The sequence below is a fragment of the Anarrhichthys ocellatus genome, unplaced genomic scaffold (genome assembly GCF_004355925.1).
Source record: "Anarrhichthys ocellatus isolate YVR2014 unplaced genomic scaffold, GSC_Weel_1.0 scaffold5, whole genome shotgun sequence".
NCBI lineage: Eukaryota > Metazoa > Chordata > Actinopteri > Perciformes > Anarhichadidae > Anarrhichthys > Anarrhichthys ocellatus.
The window spans coordinates 7,876,567-7,894,266 of record NW_022280035.1 but is presented as its reverse complement, the minus strand read 5'-3'; the positions used below and the strand labels follow the sequence as shown (position 1 = coordinate 7,894,266).

At 42.6% G+C, this 17,700-nt stretch overlaps 2 protein-coding genes across 3 annotated transcripts; one reads left to right on the top strand and one right to left on the bottom strand.

Moving 5' to 3' along the window:
- Positions 1 to 988: 988 nt before the first annotated feature.
- On the bottom strand, positions 989 to 13,961 carry ankrd52a (ankyrin repeat domain 52a). 2 transcript variants are annotated; one of them, XM_031845396.1, is made up of 28 exons: positions 13,770 to 13,961; positions 13,138 to 13,221; positions 12,957 to 13,035; positions 12,710 to 12,780; positions 12,304 to 12,504; positions 12,129 to 12,216; positions 11,743 to 11,885; positions 11,330 to 11,542; positions 10,608 to 10,686; positions 10,402 to 10,516; positions 9,785 to 9,867; positions 9,562 to 9,679; positions 9,381 to 9,449; positions 9,091 to 9,267; positions 8,774 to 8,836; positions 8,428 to 8,539; positions 8,015 to 8,086; positions 7,710 to 7,911; positions 7,495 to 7,582; positions 7,242 to 7,359; positions 6,371 to 6,590; positions 6,183 to 6,270; positions 5,971 to 6,054; positions 5,458 to 5,603; positions 5,244 to 5,326; positions 5,053 to 5,135; positions 4,565 to 4,656; positions 989 to 4,241 (listed from the first exon to the last, which is right to left on the bottom strand). In XM_031845396.1, exons 1-28 carry the CDS (start codon positions 13,794 to 13,796, stop codon positions 3,970 to 3,972), a joined length of 3,270 nt encoding a protein of 1,089 aa, XP_031701256.1. In that variant the 5' UTR covers positions 13,797 to 13,961; the 3' UTR covers positions 989 to 3,969. The 2 variants fall into 2 exon arrangements, with proteins under 2 accessions (XP_031701256.1, XP_031701257.1); XM_031845397.1 differs by having other exon boundaries at positions 9,127 to 9,267.
- Positions 13,962 to 14,820: 859 nt separating this feature from the next.
- coq10a (coenzyme Q10A) lies at positions 14,821 to 17,678 on the top strand. The gene is made up of 5 exons (XM_031845348.1): positions 14,821 to 15,417; positions 16,149 to 16,298; positions 16,402 to 16,594; positions 16,819 to 16,920; positions 17,382 to 17,678. Exons 1-5 carry the CDS (start codon positions 15,281 to 15,283, stop codon positions 17,547 to 17,549), a joined length of 750 nt encoding a protein of 249 aa, XP_031701208.1. The 5' UTR covers positions 14,821 to 15,280; the 3' UTR covers positions 17,550 to 17,678.
- The last annotated feature ends 22 nt before the right edge of the window (positions 17,679 to 17,700 follow it).

Here is a 17,700-nt window from a genome sequence, read left to right as displayed (position 1 = left end):
ACATACATACATACATACATACATACATATAGAGAAAGAAGAGTGATATTACACAACAGCAGGCCTATTTTCCAACCATGCCACAAAAAAATAACCCCTATCCAGACCCTCAATGCAGGAAGACTACTATACATACTGTATATGTAGAGAATTACATGCTACCTGTATAATCATATCTACACAAGACAAATGAAGAGCGACAGTTTAAAGTCGGGAGAAAGCAAATTGTCCTGCTCTAAACTGACCCTACATTCATTTCAGTTAGAAAAATTCATGGCTCAGATTTGATGGTCAGACTGTAAACTGCTTGAACGAATGCATGAATCCATTGCTGCTTTACGAAGAGGCTTTTGCCTCGACACATTTTGGCAATTAGGCCGTATTTGTGACCAAAGATTATAACATCTAACCCGCATTTAAATCTTCCACTGGCATTTATGCTATGATTTACTGAATTGGCCTAAATGGATGGCAGTGCAATGTTTGTGCTGCACACGATTACACACACACACACAGACACACACTCACACACTCTATTGCTACAATTGGACCTTTCATTGCTTTTCTGTTTCAGACACCAGATATATTGTATATGCTCCACTCGCTTAAATTGTTACTATGTCAAAATTGTGATGTAGCTCCATGCACAATCACTCAATTATCACTGGTGCACACAAAAAAAAAAAAAAAACGGCATGTATAAGAATACTGTGATACAACAAAAGGATTCAGTTACAACTTGTATATAGTTGTAGGGGCAATGGCTCCATTTACTGGTCAGATGAGGACATCACAAGAGAAGAATAATCAGCGGTCTGACAGCACATACCGACGGCAGAGCGAGTATGCAGTGTTTGAGGAGCCTGCCTGAGGTGTCTGGTGAATCACTGCACTGACTTTAAGTGACTGAGGCCAGAGGCTGTATTATTAACAGTAGGCTGGGTAATGTAACCTTGTCACTTTTTTTGGGCTGGTTGCCCAGCAATAGATAACACACACAAAAAAAAAAAGTCAGTGGGCTGTGGACACTGTGCGGAAAGTACTTAGAGACACTTTAAATAATGCATTATTAGAGTACTATTTCATTGCAGCCTTTGCTTGTCTCTCGTCACCCTACCTGCCTGTATTCAGCAGCAACACACTTGCATGTAAACATAAGTACATACATTACATCTGCTCCATTTTGCACACTTTGAACCTGAACGTACTAAAGTGCGTGCTTGACTATCTAATTAAGTGCTGTGGGATTAAGGTTAAAAAGGAATTAAACTATGGAACATCCCATCCAGAAAATAAAAAATGTAGACATAATCATCCTGCTGAGATCTGATTGGATTAATATATTCTGCCAGCTGCTATTTCAGCACAGATCCTGAGATTACAAAACATTTTGTACCTTTCCCTAATGTTAATAACAATAATAATAGAACTTTTCTCATGTAAATTATAAATTGATCAAGAGAACAAAAGGCTGGGGATCATCAATTACAGTAGCTCCATTTCATTTCAGTCAGTTATGGAGGTCTATTGAAACACAAACTTATGAAACTATGACACCGACTGAGAAATCACCGCTCTGAAATGGACTTCGTCAGTTTCAGTTAATTATGTAAAATTCAAGATTTTTCGCAGGGGTATTTAACGACATCTGCCAGTCTAGGTCCTCATCGCTCATCCAGTCAACTAATGTGTGCAATTGTGCCACTTCATTACCAACGGATATGAAGTTATCACACCGAGGATAACAATCCGACTCAGTGTAATTTAACCACCAGCAAATGGTCTAAAAAAAAAAAAAAAAAAACACAACATAAAATAAAATAAAAATAGCATAGATATAACATCTAAAAGTCACAAACAGATCTAGTGGTCCGATACAATCATCTTTAGTACCAGAAATGGGATGACGAGACAACAATATGAACACCAAAAAAGCACATATTTGGATTTCTGCTATTCCTGAAATCTAAACAGGTATTGGCCGAAGCAAAGATCCCTCTCATTTTCCTCTTAGCCCTATCTGCCTCTACAAGGGATATCAACTTCCTGGTCATTGATAATGCCGGGACATATAAAGATATGCCCCCCCCCCCTACACAAGATACGATGGGTGCAACTGTTGTTCAATGCTGTTGCTCTCAAATGGGTGGAAAGATAATCTGTCTCAGGGCTCATCTTATTCTGCCATTATGCAATCCAACTGAAATGATGTGTTACAGAAGGCATGGGTCAAAAGGCATTTCATGAGATGCCATAAAGGCAATCCAGTGCATTTGTGTTGACACTGACAGTAAAATGCCCGGCACACACACAGCCATTCGTTTAGTCTTTAGGTAATTTTTTCATGAAATAATAAAAAAACGAAACACATTCCAGGGAAACAAAAGCCCTTGTGACAGTGATTGTCTATTCAAAAACGTTAAACAAAACAAAAAACAAACAAAAAAAAAAAGGCCAAAAGAAAATATTGCTTGAAAACTGCCCAATAAAAATAGCAGACATTACTCTTTAACTGTTCTAATCGATCAGAGACGACCACCGAGAAGTTGAGAGATAAGCTATTAGATGTTTAAGACTCAAGAAATACTCTTTGAGTGCGAGTTTGTTAAAAACCACAAAGCTGATGGCCGGATCAACTTCAGAGAACACAAACAACAACAAAAAAACGTCACGAGTGCCTAAAAACCAAAACTGATTGCTCCCTTTCGATAATTAGGCCTTTCAAATTTGGAAAATCTTTTCCAAGAAAACAAACACTGTTAAATAGATGGGAAATAAATTGAAATGGCTTGTTCATTTATGTGCTCAGATATATGATGCTTTGATGAGGTGTTGTTGGCAGATATTACTAGGAAAGCCTTCATCTAGAAATAAACAAGGCCTCAGTCAGTCACTACCCTACGGAGAGAGAACGTCAGGCCAACGGACCCCCAGGTGAAGATGAAGCAGCTGCTAAACGAGTTGACGAGGTATATCGAGATCTATTGTCTTTTCTCTATACAGTACAGTTCATCTCAAATAAATAATTTATAGCCATAATAGTGTTGATCAACTTTGGTCATAAGTTATATGCTTAGAAACATTCTAGCTTAAACAAACACTTATTTAGCATCTTTAAAACATGAAGTCAGCATTAAGAACAAATCAATGTTACGAACGCCGACCCGAACATCGCTCTCCTTTGGAAGGAGACATGCCGATGTATTCAGCAGCATTACCAAATTATCTTAAAATGCCAAACAATTCGAGGCCGTACATTTAAAGTACACTCTGGAATTAACATCTTTGTGACCCTTTTCCAAAATTTTCGGATTGTACTGTCGTACACAAGCATTGCACTCTTAAGCAAAAGTTCTATTTTTCCCTTGTGTGGTTCCTTCATAAAAATTCTAGGCTAACTAACGGACAATTAAAAACGAAAAAGAAAGAAAATATAATTTAAAAGAAAAACAAACAAAGAAACTCTTTGATCATTCTTTTGGGAAGGCTGTATGTTCCTCTACAAGGTCACCCACAACTGATTCAAACATGATATGACTTTTATATTGAGTGATATGAAGAGAAAGACGGGTGAGGATGCAGAGACTTCCATGCTCTTAGACGTCGGTTATATCATTATGTCGACATGGTTTTAAAGGGTTGAATGGTTTAGAGATGGCCAGATTGCTAGTGTTTGTTTGGGATGCCACACTTCATCTGAGTGACCTTGCAGAGCAATCCGCCTCTACATGTTAAGCACTACCAGGAGATGGAGGAATGGGATCTAATTGCATATTAGGTTTGACTGCACCTCAAGAGAAGAACAAACACTCACGCACACACAGACACACAAACATACACAGAGAACAGACATGTGGGTGGGTGCTCTCCTGGTCCTCTGGGCCATGTTAAAGGGAGTCCCCCCCCCCCGCCCCCCCTCCCTGGTGGTGATGATGGTGATAGCAGCTGACTGAGGGGGGCCACGTGACCTCACTCAGACAGACACCCGTCCAGGCCAACCGGTGCACCGTGACGGTCTTTGACGTAGCCGTTGTGGAGGCCGTTGCTGGGCAAGGGGGCGCAGGCGGCGGTGATGCCGCAGTGCTTCAGCAAGTTGAGACCCGTGGAGGGGGAGACGGTGGGAGAAGGGCAGGAGCAGGAGGAAGGGTCCCGCTGGGGGAAAGGCTTCATGGTAGAGAGGATCAGAGCCAGGCAGTCAGCCACGTCCTTGTTGGGAGCACAGGCCAGGGCCGGGGTATGGCCTGATTGACAGATAACACATTCACATTAAACCTGAACCGATTCATCGAGTAAATCGATTACTAAAAATCATCGATGCAAAGAATTTGCATCAAGGCTTTTGTTTGACCCCTTCGCCCACACCAACTTCAGCTACAGATATCTGGACCCCAAGAGGGCAATCTGACACTATGGTGTGCTGTGGTCAGAAAAGCTCTTATGATTTATAGTTTACAAGCCAAATCATTATAAAACAGAGTAAGACTCCAACTCACTTTAATGTAACACTACATCTAAATCACACTGGATGAGCTCTAATGGCTAACCAAGCGTCGAGAGGCCTCACCTTCCTCATCCACAGCCAGCACAGTGGCTCCTCTACTCAGCAGTGCCTGCACCACCGTAGCCAGGCCATTACGTGCTGCAAGATGGAGGGGCCTGGAACAGAGAGTGGAAAAGAGTGTGAGACACAGCTGGCACATCTACTATTCAGTCTGCAATTCTAACATTAGAAGTTTTTACATTGATAAATAGAAAGAGATCGCGGTTGGGAGCCATGTGACCCCAATAACAGACTAATACTCGACCCGGTACCTCATTCTCCCAATGTGCGTACTCATTGAGAGTAGATAAAAGTTAAAGGTTCCAGCCTCAGAGTAGTGGCCAGATTAAAACAAATGACAAACATGGCCTACACAGTTTTTCAAGGCTATTGGCTTAATGGGGCTTTTGTAGAAATGTAGGCTCACAAATATTTACAGAAAATCCCAATAAACTCCATGATCTTTGTCCCCTTTTTTGTTGATAGCTTAAAAGTATTGCTAGCGTTCTCACATTTGCAGAGCGCTGTTGGTGGCATTTATAAGTGTGGGACTGTGGATTTCCCCCAGAATCAGCAGGGCACACATCTCATGGGCCTGTGGGACGAAACGAAAAGAAAAGTAAAAAAAAAAGAACTGCATGGCCATATGTCTACATACTACTTGGTGTTAATACTTAACACAACACAGTGGAGCTTTGTGTACCTTGCTGCAGGCCAGGTGCAGGGCAGTGTTGTTGTTCTCATCCAGCAGCGTCAGGTCAGCCTTGGCCCGGTGAAGAAGGATGGCTGGAGGACATCAAGACACACAGACATTTATTTCCTGCTTCTACAGATGTCCCGAGTGTGACAATCAGCTATTCTTAAGGTAACAACTAGTTATTTAAGAACCCCACAAGAACAACAGGTCAAAGACTTACCCACAGTGCCACTGTGTCCCTTGTCAGCAGCTACCATCAGAGCAGAGCATCCACTGTTGTCCACTGCGTTGATCTCTGTCCCATGGCGGAGTACCAGCTGAAGTCCCGCGACATCCTCAGCAAATGCAGCAGCATGCAGTGGGGTCCTACAGGCGCAGACAGAGACAGTCCAAACAATTACTGTCTGATCAGTGTTACGGCTTCAGGGGCTGTGGCAGTACAACACACTAGGCCTTCACGACCAATTACTCGATAAGACAGAAGAAGGAGGAGGTCTTGGTATTGGCATTTACAATGTCTACATTTAAAACTGTGAAATGGTCTACTCATTGTGTAGTTATTTTACCATACAGAAATCCTGACGACTCATTTTTAAGGCTCAGTTTCTGAATACAGGCTGTGTGCAATTCTCCATGGATTGGGCGTTAATCCTCTCACAGTATTTATATAGTACTTAGACCTGTTTTATAATAAAGAAAGATATAAAAATAAGTTTTTTTTCTGCATTCTCACCTTCCTTTTGCATCTCTGGTGTTAATCATGTGGACCCCAGCAGACTCCAGCAGCCTCTCTGCAGCACCGCTGTGGCCATTCATCCTACAAGCAAGACCCGAGGGTTAATCAAATGATTCCATCTAAACCTACTCATTGTGTTGCTTCTTTTGAGGAATTAGTTTTGACAAAGTAGGACATGCGGCAAAAGCACATGCCAACTGAATACTCACAGAGCACAGTGCAGGGGGGTGAAAGGGTTTCCCTCGTCATGGACAAATGTTTTAAATTCAAGTAAAACCTCCAAACAGTCTTCATGCCCTAAGAACAAACACACTCAGCATTATGGACAACAGATGTGACACTGATTTATTGCAACATTTAGGGATTAGCCTTTTCCAGTCGATCAAACGAAGCAAACCTTTGTAAGCAGCCCAGTGCAATGGGGTGTATTGTTTGTTGTCCAGCAGTTTATCTTGTTGGTCTGTGGCCATGGCGGCCTGCACCAGACTGGCCAGGATCTCCGTATGGCCTCTGGATGCAGCGTAGTGCAGCGGTGTCCTACCCTGAACGTCCCGACACAGTGCAGATGCTTTGTGCTCCAGCAGGGCTGTCACACAGTCATCATGGCCCAACACCGCCTGAACAAAGACCGGACAATCTCCATTGATACAAACAACTTGGACTGAGAAAAATTACAATTATAACATCTTTACGTTATAGATAGACATCATTTCCTGCTCACATTTCGCTCTTAGGTATTCTACTTATTGATCACAACAGCATGAATTAGATTTAAGCTACTTTACTGGACAGGGATCTCTTATTCTGAGGTCTGGATTTGAATGTTATAGATATCTCATTTAAAAAAAGGTTTTTAAATCCATGACTATGATAAATACCTGTCCAGGAAACTGGCCACCTAAGCCTAACCCCCCTTGGGCTTTGTTGCTTTTATCCTTATGACTCCTTGACAGATGGTGCTAGTAAGACTTTAAAAAAGGAGCTTTAACCATCATTCCTTTATGTTGATATTTCACTCTTTTGTCACCAGGGAAATGTGGAAACACTGCTGGATGCAGCTTAACTATTTCATCAGGCAGGTGCCCATTTAGCTATATGATCTAAACTACTATTTTATGTGGTGAAAGTGCAAGTATTAAAAAACAGAAGTCAACATTGACAATGTAAAGCGTTTCACTTTAATTCTCACTACCAATTAAAAGTCAGTCAAAGTCTTGTATGAGTTTTTGTGGTGCAGCCGATGCTCTGCCGTTATGTTTTTGACCTACCCCTCTGTGCAAAGATGTGCTGCTCCTCTTGTCCTTGGCATCTGGCAAGGCACCCTTCTCCAACAGGAAGTGGACACAGTCAGTGTGACCTCCCAGAACAGCTAGCATCAAAGGGGTCCTGAAGGGGACAGAAGGAACAATGAAGACATGTTTTACCGAGTGCCGATTGCTCAGCTATGCTTTAGGCATTAAACTGTTTTTGAAAGCTGAATGTGCAAAACTGAAGCGGTGCTTTTCAAAGACGACAACTCACTGGCCGAATTTGTCTGCGACATTGGTGAGATCTCCCTCCTCCCCATAGTCAATCATCATGCGCAGGCAATCCGAGTGACCGTTGGAAGCTGGAATAAAATAAAGCACAGGAGAGAATTAAAAACAACCTACTCTCTGTAAGTTAAAATGTAGACTATTCAGGGTAGTAACAATCAGAAACATTGTCATGAGATCTTCCAGCGGAGAGCCGTATACCTGCAACATGAATTGGAGTCCACATGAGGCGGTTGTCATTGAGGAGACAGGAGGCCCCCTGAGCTAACAGCACCTCCACACAGCGGGCGTAGCCTTTCTGGGCAGCCAAGTAGAGCACAGAACGCCCTGCGGCATCCTGCATGTCCACATAGGCCGCGGTCTCCGTCAGCACACGCAGCGCCTGCCAGTGGCCCTTATCAGCCTGAGGGAGCAGAGACGGGCGGTCACAACTTTGCATGTGGTCAGCATTAAGCGGTCGATTAAAACCAGCTTCGACCAGAGTTGGTTAAATGAGAAACACTCACAGCAAGATGCAGAGGACTGACTGGAATACTGCTCTCTATGTCTCCTAGTGCATTAAAGGACATCTCCAGGAGCTGAGAAATAAACCACAAGAGTGGATTTCATTTAATTTACTGAGGAAATAGATAAACATGCTACACATATCAATACCAATCAAAAGTTACACCTGAACGTGTTTTCATCATGCAAAGCCTGCAAAAATGATCCCATTAATTAATAGTTTTGGCTAAACAACACGACTGCAAATATATACTGCAGTCGTATTTCACTCAACAGAACAAAATATTGTGTTGACCTAAGTCTTATGGACCAGATCTGTGCCATTTGCTTGAGTGGAACAGGAGTACGAGTGCATGTAATGTGTGACAGTTGAGTATTAAAGCTTAAGTTTCAGGTTAAAAACAGAAAAACTCACCAGCTCCAGGTTCTGTTTGTTGCCATGATAAGCTGCATAGTGAACAGCGCTGTAACCCTTTGAGTTGACCATCGATGGATCAGCACCGTTGTCCAAAAGATGCTCCAAGCAGCTGTTATTAGAAGACGAGGAAACACGTAGAGAGGGGATAAAGAGCAGAGCCGGTCTCAGCACTAACATCACTAATAACCCATATTGTCGAGCCTTGAGAATCATTTCCTACAGCGGCCTTTAGGCACAAATCTTTTCCACAAACAAACTTGATGTCAGTTTATTAAATCTTAAGCCTTTATCACATTCGTCATGATTTGATGGAGAGGAAAGCCAAGGGGGAAAAAACACTCACAAGTACGACTCCTTTGCCTCATCCTCATCATTCTGATGGTTCCCAGAAAAATGACGATCAACTCTGAAAATAACAAGATATGCTCCGATTCAATATACTCTCTTGATATCGGTATAACATGCACATCATTGCAAAACCACACATTCCTCTGTGTGTTGTTTAGATGGTTACACTGATGTCTAATAAAGCTTGATGCTGCTCACAAGTGAATGCAATTTGACGATGAAACCAAACATTCAGCAAACTGCTTGAACTGCATCCGTATGAGTAACGAGGAAAAAAAGATGACAAAGTCAAGAATTTTTTTATTTATTTACAGTTTGACGCAGAAGGAGAGGGAAACGTTGTCCAACCTGCTGAAGGCTTGGGAGGCGGCAGAGTAGTGCAGGGGAGTACAGCCTGTCTGGTCAGGCTCGTTGACCTCAGCGCCAGCGCTCACCAGGGTCACAGTGCACTGGTACCTCCCATTAGCAGCCGCATAGTGCAACGGAGTCCTACAGGGAGGATGAGAGGGGAGAGAATCGTCACTCAGACTAGTTACATGTATCAGCTGGCACTTGAATTACTGTCACGGCAGCATGAAAACATCTGAGGAGGAGAAACTCACCTTCCCATTATGTCCCTCTTATTCAAGTCGGTACCGCTACTTAAGAGCAAGTTCAGACATTCAACATTTCTGTAAATTAAGATGATCATGGAAAGGAAATTAAGTTGCAGATGTTTCAGACATGTGTGACCAGAACATTTTTGGTCATTTAAAATGTGACAAAGCAGATTCTGCATCTTACCCTCCAGAGGCAGCAGCGTGTAGACAGGTCCTCCCAAAGTTGTCAGGGGTGTTTATGTCAAACCCAGCCGAAAGTACGTGCTCCTTACTCATGGATGAAACTATACTGTACAGCTGACCTGTAGGGTAATGAAGGAACACGATGGCGGTAACGGCAAACGCCAAAGCGTACAAAAACAGCTTTTCTTAATCGGAGTGCACATTTTCATGGAACAAAGACAAACCTGAGGAGAGTAACTTGCGACAACAGTCTGAAAACCCGTACAGCACCGCTAAGTGCAAGGGAAACATTCCATTTATTCCACGCCTGGAAATGACAAAAACATACAAACAGAATATTAAAAATGAAACAGTCAAATATTAAAATGGAACTAGGGATGCACCGGTACGACTTTTTCAGTCTTGACACCGATATCTGGGCTTTAGGTATCGGCCGATATGAAGCACTGATCCATTACCGGTGTTTAATTATCGAGCTCTACATCATTCTTTCACGTGACTTAAACATTACTTTATTTACTAAATTGTTATTTTGTTATTAAAATAATAAAATGTACATCTGTAACTTGCTAAATAAAATCTATAAAATGAACAGGAATTACAATTTAATGCAGCAACAAATTGGTCAAAATGTATTAAAATTCCAGCACATAACGTACAGTACATGGTAAATAAACATGTCAGTATTGGACCGATATCTGATATCGGTGCATCCTTTAAATGCAACCCCAGCATGTATACATTGATGCTTCTTCGGATTACGGGCCGTACTTTATACTTTACTCTGTTTTAACAACCTCATTATACCCGTCTGTAGTACAACTTAAGGCGTTTCTGATACCTGGCCGTGTCCGCTCCGTTGGTCATGAGCGTGCTGATCAGCAGTTCATGGCCGTACTTAGCAGCAACGTGGAGAGGAGTATTGCCAAACTTATCCACACAATCAATTTCCCCACCTGATGTAAAGAAGGGAAGAGGGAGTGAATACAAGGCTCATTGGGACAAACTTCTTCTCACAGATCAGTTAGACAGCGTGTTCATCGTTACCGTTCTGGATGAGGATCTGAGAGCGTGTGAAGCGTCCATGAATGGCTGCCATGTGCAGGGGGCTCTTCCCTTCTTTGCTCTGAAAAAACAAAAAACAAATATAAAATCACATTATTTCATCTTGAGTGTAGTTCAGAGATAATAACAGCTCACAGTTTAGTATAACTTAGCATGCATGTTTTGACAAGTTCTAACCATGTTTCTGCAGGGAGCAGTAGCTAACGAGGAGTTTCCACACCGTCTGCCATAAATTCATATAAATATAATAAATTATAACGTGACAGGTCTCACTTTCACACGGTGTAATATATACAGTCTTGTAAGCTATGAAAAGATGAATAACATGATTTATATCAGGACATTTTCTTTCTCATGCAGTCCTTTTTCACACATACTATGGAAATGTTCTCGTTTCTAGCGGCTTAATACATGTGTGTGATAAATGTTCCACCCCTGCACATTTACAGAAAAAGAGTTTATATGGGTAGGAATAAACTGTGTATTATCTCCATATCCATTCCTTTATGTTCACATAATGAATTTGGACCACAGCATCAAACCAAACACGCTTTTCTTTACATCTCCAATTTGAAAAGGAGTGTAAAAATCTTTGACAATGGCCAAAACCAAACAAAATGTAGTGCACTGCCACATCTTGACACAGCATTATCACCACAACATATAGGGAACAGTAGGTAAAGTAAATTGAACCCATTTCACACCTGCTGGTTGACATCTGCCCCATTGTTGACCAGCAACTCCAGACAGAGGGCACCGTTGGTGGAGACAGCGGCCAGGTGCAGAGGGGTGTAGCCGCACTTGTTGGGCTGGTTAACATTAGCTCCGTTGTTCACCAGCTCGGTAGCCACAGCCTCCTGTCCCGTGTAGCAAGCCACGTGGAGCGCAGTGTTTCCAAAGCTATTGGGCTCATCAATCTGACAGCAAAACACAAACACCGGATCAGACTGAGCCAAGAGCCTGAAAGGCAGGAGTCCGAGAAATCTTAACATAAGTGACACATTTCCGCAGATAATGAGAGATTATTGGTTAAACGTTGTGACTTTTAATGATCAGACAACATGGCAGCTAAATTAATGTATTTATATCTATATTATATGATGTGAAAATCGCTCACCTCTGTCCCCATCCTCAGTAGGTACTTTACAATTTCGAGGTGACCACTTGCAGCTGCAGCATGGAGAGGTGTGTAGCCCTGCTTATCCTTGCAGTTCTTGTCTGCACTGCGGGACACCAGCAACTTCACAATCTCTGAATGCCCTACGGGAAACACAAAAAACACAAATCTTTGAAGGATTCATAGCAATAATGGCCACAAACAGAGAGGTCCAAGTATGAGACAACAATCAGCAATTGTAGATAGATAATGACGTAAGGACTTGGCAATGTTATTGCTCATCATTTGAGTGAAACTTGTCATGAACAATAGGAGCTTTTTACTGCTGTGTGACATTGAAAATGTGTGCTGTGTGCAGAATTGGCAAGCGATCGAAACTTGCTTACCCAAGTAAGCAGCACAATGGATAGGCTGTCTTTCCTTCTTATCGATGGCACTCAGGTTGGCCCCTTTGTTCAGCAGCAGCTTCACCATCTGTGAGACGAATAAAATAAAATTGAAGGAAAAAAAAAAAACAACTCACAGGTTCTCAAAATAGGAAGCCAATGACTCGAGACTCACCTCCTGGAACCCACTCTGAGCTGCATGGTGCAGGGCAGTTCTGCCAGTGCGATCTGCCATGTTCAGGTTGCTCAGCTGGGTCAGCAGGGCCTCTGCGCAGCGAGTGGCCCGGTTGGCAGTAGCCACATGCAGCGGTGTCTGCCAGAACTTGTCTCGTGCATTTGCCTCCGCTCCGCGCCTCAGCAGCAGACCCACTGCCCTCTGGGGAGAAAGGAAAACCATCACAAGAGCTTAAAGCATATATTATATCTGCAGTTTGCTGCATTTCCTTCCGTCAGCACAATATATTTGGTGCATAAATCTAAAAGAGTTCTACAATCACGGCGGGTGAATACATAACGGAATTAGAGGATGAAGTCATCGTGACAGAGATAACTGGACTCCTGGATATGAGTTTATTGCTTACCTCATTCCTGGAAGCAGCCGCCCTGTGCAACGGGGTCAACCATACATGGTCTTTAGCATTTACAGTGGCACCTGGCAGACAAAAAAAAGTAACACATTTTAAGAAGAAGTAGAAAGAGCAAAAAACTGACAATGAGGGCAATGTTTATTAGAGTGGTGACAAAGATTTGAGAATGCACCACTTTTCATTAACGCAGAAGACTCAAAATTAACACATAGCCATGTAGCAGTGGTGCACACACACTCACCTGATTCAATGAGGAGGTCCAATATATGGACGTCACCCACACAGGCAGCAGCATGAAGTGGAGTGCGGCGCTCTTGGTCCTATGGGTAAAATAAATCAATTAAGGGGAATGTGACGTCAGGACCCAAGTGCTTCATGATAACAGCGCGTTTGCATTGAAACTGAAAGCACGTCATACATACCAGTGCATTGACATCCTCCTTTTTGTGCAATAATAGTTGAACTTCTTCAGCATTACGGTTGAAGATGGCCTGGACCAGAGGAGGCTGCAACACAGAAATACCTGCTAAGTTACCGTTGCACATCACAACGTTAACGACGATTCGTTAGCTAACATGTAATGTCCCATCTCGCTGCGATTTTCTCTGCGCACTATTCAGTGTAATGGGTAAAATGTGCTATCGTGATGTTACATGTTGTATTTGGTGCATTGGTTGGGCACCGAATGAGATTCTTGTTTGCTTCCAGGAAATAGACGGAGCCCTGGCTGAGGCCTGCAGGCCCTTGTCCAAGTACTTAGTGACGTCAGCTAGCCTCTGTAGCTAATTATGCTACATAGCTGGCCCCGACCCAGAGCAGGGCCGAGACATGAGCAGCAGAAACGTACGTAATGCCGAACATCATTGCAAATCACAGGTGATTATATGATTATGTTTCCGACATGCACTCAAATAAAGATGCACCGCCGATAAGCTGAAAACGAAACTACTTGCTCCGCGGATAAGACGCAGTACTTTGCGCACAAGAACAGGGCTTTTCCCAGCAAATAGACTGCGCCACAGCACAAACACGGAGCGCTTTCTTTTCGTCGTACCTGGTCTGCAATGTTATGTACTCCCATCTCCCAAACTCAGCCAGGACGGAGCTCCTTCATGAGGCTAAAACTTCGAGGTATATTGCGGTGCGCTACTGTATCCACTTGTTTCAGACTACACCCATAGCTGGTTTGCAAACAGAAATGCGGTCTCGATCTGTCACTGTTGTTGTCTGTATCCCGATGTCTGGTTTGACGATACAGGCTACGACAGTGCTGGGTCCGCCTACAGGCGTGGCGGTCCGTGTTCGGCCTGCTCGGGTGAAATGGTGCCATCGTGTGAGAGAAAACGGTAAAATCCGTTCACTGGAGGTGACAACATGGAGGGCTCTAAGTTAACTTCTGCGAGGTCAAGTGAAACGTTTAGGGGTCGGAGGGGCACCACGACAAAGACTGAAGAAGTTTTCGTCAAAGTTATTTAACCTAGTTGTTATTGAACATATGTTGTAGATTGAGACAATTATTTTTGATTATTACAAATAATTTAATTGTATATTATTTTGATAATTTAAATACATTTTATAATATTTTGATAATTAATATTATTATACCAATATTGTTATTATTATTATAACAATATTGTTATAATAATTGTATTAATAATATTATTTAGATAGATAGATAGATAGATAGATACTTTATTAATCCTGCAAGGGCAAATTTGTTCGCCACAGCAGCATTACGATACAGGTAAGCAATCAAAGTAACAGAGTAAAAAATATAAAATATAAAATATATTGAGTATAAAAATGCACAATACATACAATGAAATATAACAATATTAAATTAACTAACTAAACAGTAGTGCAAAGATTTAACCAAAGATTTAGCCTTTACATTGTTATTGTTATAAAATAGACCTGTCACTAAATAAATCAAATTATTGTTTTGAGCTTATATGTTTAAAGTCGTTTGGCTAAACAGAAGACCAGCCCATTATTCATATTAATGTTATTATCTTTTAGAACAGTGATGGAACTTTTACTCTGAAACTGCACACTCCGGTACAGTAGGTGGCGGTATGCACCTATTCAAGTTGGTTTCGATCCGCCAATCAAATTAGAGAAGAAGAAAGGAACAGCTTGTTCCACCGGCGTTTTTAGCCACAAGAAGGTCGTTGGCGTTTGGGCGGTATTTAAACGATATTTAAAGCCCAAATAATTTAATTGTATTGCGAGCGTGTGGATCGTAACGTGGAGTAATGCGAGTATTGCCGGGGGGAAAAAAGAGGAACGCGGCTTTAGGTCGCGTTTAGCTCGTCCGGGCTCGTTATGAAACAGTGTTAGCGAACGGTGGCTAACGTTGGCAGCTAACTGACGTTACCGAAACTAACATAAGTTACGCCGGCAGCTCTAAAAGCGGGAGGATAGCGTTGTTGAAGTGACTATAATCAACTAGCCAGTAGATCTAGCTAGTTATTCGGGACAGTCAGAATTAGCTACAACTACCCGCACGGAAGCAGGGTGTTTGGAATCGATCTTTGAATCCCAGGATCTATCTTCGCTGATTTGATGGCTGCCACGGCCAGTGCCCGGAGGTTGCCCATGGGTGTGCGGACGTTCAGTGACTTTCTCCAGATCGTCTCCGTGGGCTCCCCTCGCTCGTGTCTCACGGGGGTGCAAAGAGGATGCCTGCGACAGAGCATTAGGTAAGCGAGACACAGCGAGTCCTACAAAACAGAGTCAATGACACCGTCTGTTTTAGGACCGAAGGGTGTAAGAGAGGGAAGGTTACAAGCTAACTTTACCACGGTTGACGTATTTCTGTTATCATTGAAGTGTGACTATTTTCCATTAAGGCAAGGACTTTGATATCCTGGTAGCTAATGTCACCGTTTATAAAGAAAGACACCTACACTGTTGATGTTGTCGAGTTTGAAAATGTCTATTACAAGATGGTTTATTGTGTTTCCTAAATAAATAGACTATTACAATGTTATTGTAGTTTATGTAAGTATTATGTAATGTAATACGTACTTGTTTCATACTAAAAACAAACAAAATAGTTCGGGTACAACATACTTTATCCGCATTTGACCAAGTTGAATGAGAGCCGTAAGTCACGTGAAGAGAGCGCAACAACTTATTTGAATATATAGAATAAACAGGTTACCTGCTGGAAAACACATTGCTAAGCGGTAGCCTGAGTGGGTGTCAGATTACAGAGCTTTCTGCTATTCACATAAAAGGCCTCAGAAAACACCAGCACAGTCGCAGCACAGGGACCTTCCACTGCCTCCTGGTTCAGCATATTATGTGTTCTCATTGACTTTGGTATCTAGAAAAAGGGGAACGTAGTGGGCCTTTTATGTTGTGGACTGTACCTGTTGCATTCTTTCCAGAATGTGGCTCACAGAAAAATATTTCTCTTACCTTTTAGGCACTTGTCGTCATGCGGCATTTTGATGACAAGAACTCCCAAAGTGCTTTGCCTTCAAGACTGGGACACCATGACAGCTGTTCCTCAAAACAGAAACTTCATCAGTTTCACCAACAAAAGGAAGGAGTACTCCGAGCGTAGGATACTTGGGTAATTATCCACTATGTGCTACTAATAACAACACATAATAACCATGTGTTTTTTGTTTTTTTTATTCCTCAACCTTGCAATGCTTTTTTTATTTTGGTCACAGCTTTTCTATGCAGGAAATGCATGATGTGGTAGCCAATGTTGACGACTACAAGAACTTTGTGCCGTGGTGTAAGAAGTCCCAGACCATCATGAAAAGAGCGGGCCACTCCAAAGCCCAGCTTGAAGTCGGGTTCCCTCCCATGGTGGAGAGATACACGTCTATGATCACTTGTGTCCGGCCTCATCTAGTCAAAGTAAGTGCCAGTACCTTCACGGAGTCTCGTCAATCCTGTGAAGGATTTTATATCTGATGTTTAACGTGATATCTGTGGATGGCATGGTTGTGTTTGATATTGCTGCAATGTGAGTAAGTTTAAATGTCAGCACCTGGCTGAAAGCAAAGCTGTCTTGAGTAATGTTTGTGATGCCAAATCTCTCATTTCTAATCACAGAATGTCTCCTCTGGGTTGATTTTTAGGCAGTGTGTACGGATGGAAAGCTATTCAATCACCTGGAGACGATATGGCGCTTTAGTCCTGGTATTCCTGGTTACCCTCGCACCTGCACCGTAGACTTTTCTGTAAGTAGCCTGCAGCTTGCTTCCTGTGGTGAAAACACTCTATTGCCAAAAGTTAGATGAGGAGCTCACTACGGTTCTCAAGTCCGTACGGTGAATATGAAGCCTTAGCCAGCAGATAATTAGCTTAGCTTTGCATAAAGACTGTAAGCGGAGGGAAAAGGCTAGCCTGCCGAGACACGTCCAAACGGCTCCTTCTAGTTTTTCGGGTGGTTATGTGTGGGACTATTTTATTTTTCGTGAGCTGTGGCTTTTCTGGAGTCTCCTCTCTGTGGCGAGACACCAGGAAGTCTGCTAGTCGAAGCTTCATACGAGTGATATCGCTGAACAAGAAAGCAAATAAACACATTTTCCATATTGTTGAACTATTCCTATTCAAACTACTGTATACTTGCCATATTTTATGACTTGTCTACTCCCTGTCATATCCTAAAGAGATTTTTTTTTTTTTGTATCTTTGACAGATATCTTTTGAGTTCCGCTCTTTGCTGCACTCCCAGTTAGCCACCATGTTCTTCGATGAGGTCGTAAAGCAGAATGTTGCTGCATTCGAGCGGCGCGCCGGTAAGCTCTACGGCCCAGAGACTCGGATCCCGCGAGAGCTGATGTTTCACGAGGTGCATCAGACGTGATCTCAGCATCCGTCTGTTCTCATCTGGCCTTAAACCACAGCAACCTTTAGTCGCTTTATCAACACAAACCTGCATGATGCTTCTTAGTCGCCCATCCCTTCAAGCCCCCCCCCCCCCCCCCAGCGCCACATAGACATCCTGGCATACTCTA